The following is a 6,671-nucleotide window of genomic DNA, read 5'->3' on the forward strand; positions in this document are numbered from 1 at the left end:
TGATTGATTGAAGAAGAGAAAAGAGAGAAGAAAGAAATGAGAATAACTTATCTTTATAATATGAAAACAGAGAATTGCTGCAATCATTTATTCTAGTAATAAAGATCTGTTTTCTGCATGTATCTCTGATACAGATTATATAATAACTGTATACAAAGAATATCAACAGTGCATGTATTAAATGAAGATGATGTTGCTATATAATACTGTAACTGTTTCTGTACATTGCTGAAAGCTATTAATATTTTCTTTAAGTCTCTTTATATTTGATAAGTCAGTAATATATTTCAATACACTTTCTCTTTCATTATCATCATCATCATTATCATTATTATTATTATTATCATCATTATCATCATCACTATTATTATTATTATTATTATCATCATCATCATCATTATCATCATCATCATTATCACTATTATTATATCATTTCTGACTGTCTCTTCTGCCTTTATCTCTCTTTAACACTCACTGAAATTAATCATGTTATTTCTCTTCAAATATTCTGCAGTTCTGCAGATCATCAAGGCGCGTGAGCACTATCATAGATTGAAGAGAGAGAAGAAGAAGATGTTCAAGTGAGAGAAGACAGATTATAAGATATATTATAATGCCTTAAAGAGGCTCTGTAAGAGAGTAGAATGATAATGATTTTAAGTAACACTTCTAATAGATTTAGACTGAACTAAGTATAGAAATAATGTGAATGACACTGTCTGTGAGAGATTGAAGAAGAAGACAGTGAAGAGTCTTATACAGTAGCAGTGAGATCAGAAGAAGTTCTGAGAATAATTTGAGACTAAGATGAAGAGAGAGAGAGAGAAGAAGAGTGTTGCTATAAATAAGTGATAACAGAAGAAGATTAAGAAGATATTAAAGTGAGAGATAAAAAAGTTAAAACTGATAAGTTTTTTATTTATTGAGAGATAATGATTTTTGATAATGCTTCTGTTCTTTAATTGATTAGCAGAAGCTGGCAGAGAAGAAGGAAATTAAGACCTTATTTAGGTCTCAAATGTGCTTTATAATTCAGAATATTGAGAAGACAGCTCTGCTCTCTGAGCATGTCAATCTGCTTATCACTGAGATGAAACCTGAGACAGCAGATCAGAAAATGCGGGATTTTGAGACACAGATTGACCTGACTGAGAGAGAGCAGCAGGAACTCTTCTCTGAGAAGATAGTGAAGAGAGATTTTAAGATGATTATCATCTCAGATGAGAAGAAGAAGAAGAAGAAGAAGAATAAGAAGTGAATTATAAAGAATGATAAGAAGAATGAGAAAGAGAAGAAAGATGATAAGTAGAAAAAGTTTTTTTATTTTTATATTAGTTAGTTTAGTTATAAGTTCATAATTATTAATAATTGAAATTAATTTTGAGTTTTTAAAAATTATTGTACAAGTTGTAATCAAGTCAGAAACAATATATATATATATATATATATTTAACTATCATGATTCACAAATCACTATAATGTATAAGTATCAACATTTTTTCAACATTGATATTCACAATATTAATATATTTTTAAGAATATTATCTGATAATGTAATTTAGTAACACTCTCTTTCATAATATTAATATATTTCAAGAAATATGACAGAGATTAATTAAGATTGTTTATTTACTTTTATATATTGATGATATTCAATCTGAGTTAGTACTAAAATTATAACTAAGTTAAGAGATAAGATTATTTTCTCTTATATTAATTCTTCTTACACACATCAGTGATCAGTTATTGAAAATAAATTATTATCTTTCTTGAATTATTATCATGTCTTCTGAATTCACTTCTTTCACTTCTTTTACTTCTATTGAAGATTCATAAACTCTTCAAGAAATCACTGTGAATCACAAAGTCTATGTTATTTATAATTCAACACAGAATGCTCTTTTTTAATTATAATAAATGATTACTTCATTCTTCATATCTGATTTGAGGTCACAAAATTTATGAAAAACTTAACATAAATATTGAGATAAACTATGAAATAATTATCAACAGATTCTATTACAGATTACTGAAGAGTTATCTCTCTACTACAATCACTGCAACTTCATTCAGAAATATTTATTATGAACTGATCATGAGTCTGAAGAAATTTTCTGATATCTGAAGTCATTAGAATGTAGATAATAAAAGAAAAATAATCAGAAAATTACTACTGAGCTGGTAAGTTACTCTATCAGATAATGATTTTTAATAATACTAACTTTCTAATTTGAAGAAAATTATGTGAAAATAACTCTGTATCAGTACTCTGATTTCATAACTCTTATCTGATAACTTCTGTGAATAATTACTTTGCATGTATATATCTCTGAATCTTTCTCTTTAATCAATTGAAAACTCTGAATTCTGAACACTTCTTTAAATACTTAATTCAAATCTTCATATTTCACATTGATTCTGTCTTCAGTTCAATCTCAAGACACACTACAAAGTCAATATATAATATCTAGAATCAGAGTTGAAGAATCATCAAAGAGTGTCTCTCATAGTGAATGCTTGAACTAGTATAAATAATCTTATATTTATAAGAGTTACATGTTATTACATTGATGAGAACTGAACTTATTAAGAGACATTAATTGAATTTAAATCATTGATCAGTAGTCATACTGAGGATTATATAATAGAGATATTAATAACTGTGATTAAAAATAACTATTGAGATATTAGTCTCAGTCTTCTTACAATTACAACTGACAATGCTGTGAATAACTATACTATGATGAAGAGCTTGAAGTAAAAATTAGCTTTGCATTTCTGAAATGATAAACAAGGTTATATTCTCTGCATTGCTTATGTGATTTAACTTGTAATATAAACACTAATAAAGAATCTTAACATTGAGATGAAGAATAATGAGATGACTGATTCTTAGAATGAGAATGAGATGAAAGTGATTACTCAAGTAACTTTTATATTCACTTTATAAAAGATAATATTTTTTAATAACACTTTTTAATATTGCTTTTTAATAACATTTTTTAATAACACTACTGTTAATTTTGAATAGATTGACTAATAATTTAAATATCATAGATTTGAAACATTGCTAATGTGATTTGTATCTCTTCTAAATAATAACAATGATTTCATGATATTTAATAAATAAACAAATCAGTCACATCACTGAATATGATACAGAATGTTAGAATATAATAAAGTTTAATATATAAGATAACTGTTCAGATTCTTTGATTGTATCAGATAATTGATCATTAAGTGTAATACTCTGATTAAGAAAAGATTCAAATATTGAAACTTTCTGATATGAAGTGAACTCAGTTGAAATATGTGATTGATTTACTGTTTCAGTTTTATAAGATAATAAAGATAGTCTCAATCACTTATACATCAATGCTGCAGTCAGTCTGATGAGTGTATAACAGTTTATTTACTTATCTTGAGAAGCAGTTGAATCACTCAAAAAGAAATTCAGTCTGAGATGATGCTATAGTGCGGGCTATTGTTGCTGTAAGAGATAAACTGGTATATTATTACAGCAAAATGAAACATTCTTTTACAGAGTACTATGCTGTAGCAGCTCTACTAGATCTCTCTTATCAAGTTAATATCTACACTTCTCAAGATTGAATAGAGAAGAAATGAGACTTATATATCAAATTAGTCTGAGACTACTACAATGTCAACTATCAGAGATTTGAATGAGCAGATATTTGAGATGTGAAGACAGTGAAATATAATTCTTTAGTAAGTAATGATCTTTGATAATACTTCATATCACATAGAACTATAATACTAACTTTGAAACAGAACTTGCATATATTAATTGCAACTGAAAATCAGGCAAAACTATATACTTGTAAAACTGAATTTGACTGCTATCTTCAAGATGATTTGACAAATTTACACATTAAATCAATTCTAGAGTTATGAAAAATTGTTGAGAGTATATATTTAACTATTATACTGATGATATATAATATTCTGACAATTTCATTGACAGAGATAAAAATGAAGTGAAAGTTCAACTCAAGTTAAGATATTTATCACTATCACTGAGAATAATTATAAGAAGAAACAATCAAGAAACTCATGATTGTAAAACATAGAATTATCAGACAGTTTAATATCTCTGATCATAGTATATCAGAGAAGTGTAGTTTTCATGAGAAAGTGAAGAATAAACTTGTACAAGAATGTATTTAGTTGTTTCATGAGTGTTATCAATAATTATTATCAAATTCTGATTATATAAGTAATCACTGAATGAACTGAATGAGACTGATTTTAATCTTCAGTCTCAGTCTTATTCTGATTTTGAAAGAATGATCATCTTTCACAGTTTATTCTGAAAAATTACTCTTATTTCACTGTTCTTGAATTAAATCTGATCATTTTTCATGCCATTTCTCTCAGAAATGATCCATTTTCAGATTTTTTTGAGGCTTGGTCCTGGTGGGACTCACGTCAAGAAATGTATAGGACCAGACCAAATGGGACCAAATGTGAAATTCATGGTCCCGGCGGCCAGTCTAGCTGTGTATACATATTAATCACATTCAGTTGTGTGAATATAACAGCTTCTGTGAGATGATTGATCACATTCTTAATCAGAGAAAGAGAGTAGTGACTCTTTATTATCTTGAAGTTCAGATTATGATAGTCTATATATAATCTGAGATCTTTATTCTTCTTCTTTATAAATATCACAGAGACTTCTGTAGAGACCTATGAAGATCAGATAAAGTTATTCTTTAGATTCTTCTTTACATAGGCCTGTAAGACCTCTGTCTCATAATAAGAGAACTTATAGATTAGTTCTCAGAAGAGTTTCTACTCTTCTATTAAATTTATTATCAGATTCTTCTTATAGTGAGAAGAAAGCTTAGCTATCTTTACTGAGCTGAATATCTCTGTAAGATCTTGATATTTCTCTGATATCTGAAGCTCAGTTTTCATAACTGTGAAGTTCTTAGACATTTGTAAAGTCATTATATAGATGAGCTTGTCTTCTCTAATTAACTCTGTAACATTAACTGATTCTATCTCTGTAAGTGAGTCTATCAACACTGATTGAAAGTATAAACCTGACTCACAGACAGCTATGTGCAGATTGTGTCTTTGAAGTTATATAAGTTATTATTATTATTATCATTCTTCAATTATAGATGTATGCAGTCAGAGACTATGACATCTACGTGAGAATCTTTAGTTCTCAGGGTTTTTCCTATCTCTATAGAGTCAACTATTATACATTTATCAATTTCAAATATGCAAAATCAGAAAATTCCAGCTCAGAATACAAAAACTGTTTACAAATTGCAGTATTTCAACACCTTCTGATACTTTGAAATCATTTGAAAATATTATGACAAAAGAAAAGAGAACATAGTCTTAAAGATAGACACATTAAATAGATAGAGAAAAGAACAGAAGGAAACAAGTAACCGTGCCATGCTTACTCACTCTCTGTAGTGAGTGCACCACAGCGAACGGAAAACCACACTGTAAAGAAAATATTTTCAATATCTTCATTCTTCATCTTCAAATAATCATCATTAATTATAACCATGTCTAAATCTTCTAATTACACTGAGGAGCAGTTGCAAAGAGCTGTTGACATATATAAAAGCAATTCAAAATTAAAAATCACATCTCTGTCACGAGAATTCAAAGTCCCATATGCCACCTTGTATGAGAGAATCAATGAGAAGAAATCAAGGACTATGAGGGTTCCACTGAATTGAGCATTGAATGACAGCCAGGAAGAGATAATTAAGATATGGATTCATCAATTGAACATTAATTTTTGCTCATTCATCATCAAGCATATCAAAGCTGCCGCGAACAATTCCTTACTAATCTGGAGAGCATCTGACTGCAAGCATTCAAACCTGGCACTGTGAGAGCTGGCTTTGCTGATCATGGAATGTATCCAGTTAATCGCGATATAATTCTCAATCAATTGAGACCTCTTACCATTGATGATGCCCCGGATCTCAACATATACGATGGTGATGGTGATGTATGCGATCACTTTACCCCGCCACCTGCAGATTGACTGTCAACTGCCTCCTCGCAATTAACCTTCTCAGAGACGGTTGCAAAACTACATCATCAAATCAATGCAGCAGTCAAGGCCTTAGAAGATGTGAAGGATACCCTTACACCTGGTTTGACAAGACAGTTGAACAAGATCTTCAAGGGTAGCATGGTCCAGGCGGAATTGAAGACACATCATGAGGATGAACTTGCAGATCATTATTGAGCAAATAGATGTTAAGTTGTCAAATCCTCCCACAGGCAGGTGCAAGTAGGTGAAGTTCTCACTATTAAGAATACCAATTGCAAGATCACAATCTGTAGAGTAGATAAGATGAAAAAGATGTTCAATAAGACTCTTCAATTAATTGAAATCAAATCTATAAAATCTACAGCCACTCAATCACAATAAGATAATTCTATAGAATCTCAACTTACAGTGAATTCTACACCTTCTAATGAGTATATAGATAATCTTTATATTATAGATAGATGTAGTGATGATTATTAATTAATTTTTGAAGATTACTATATTCAAAATATTTTCTTTATGGTGTGGTTTTCCGTACACTGTGGCGCACTCACTACAGAGAGTGAGTAAGCATGGCACGGTTACAGTATAGAGAGACTATAACAAAATAAAATTA

General features: G+C 29.4%; 2 protein-coding genes across 2 annotated transcripts; both read left to right on the forward strand.

The window, feature by feature from the left end:
* Nucleotides 1-486: 486 nt before the first annotated feature.
* Nucleotides 487-1,258, forward strand: BDCG_17559 (uncharacterized protein; the record flags this gene model as incomplete). Its single annotated transcript, XM_045426664.1, has 2 exons — nt 487-581; nt 1,012-1,258. The coding sequence occupies 2 exons, from the start codon at nt 487-489 to the stop codon at nt 1,256-1,258; spliced, it is 342 nt and encodes a 113-aa protein (XP_045282171.1).
* A 4,653-nt stretch (nt 1,259-5,911) lies between these two features.
* BDCG_17560 (uncharacterized protein) lies at nt 5,912-6,250 on the forward strand (the record flags this gene model as incomplete). The annotated part of the gene is made up of 2 exons (XM_045426665.1): nt 5,912-6,002; nt 6,078-6,250. The coding sequence occupies 2 exons, from the start codon at nt 5,912-5,914 to the stop codon at nt 6,248-6,250; spliced, it is 264 nt and encodes an 87-aa protein (XP_045282172.1).
* Nucleotides 6,251-6,671: the final 421 nt, after the last annotated feature.

The sequence above is a fragment of the Blastomyces dermatitidis genome, assembly GCF_000003525.1.
Source record: "Blastomyces dermatitidis ER-3 genomic scaffold supercont1.9, whole genome shotgun sequence".
Classification (NCBI taxonomy): Eukaryota; Fungi; Ascomycota; class Eurotiomycetes; order Onygenales; family Ajellomycetaceae; genus Blastomyces; species Blastomyces dermatitidis.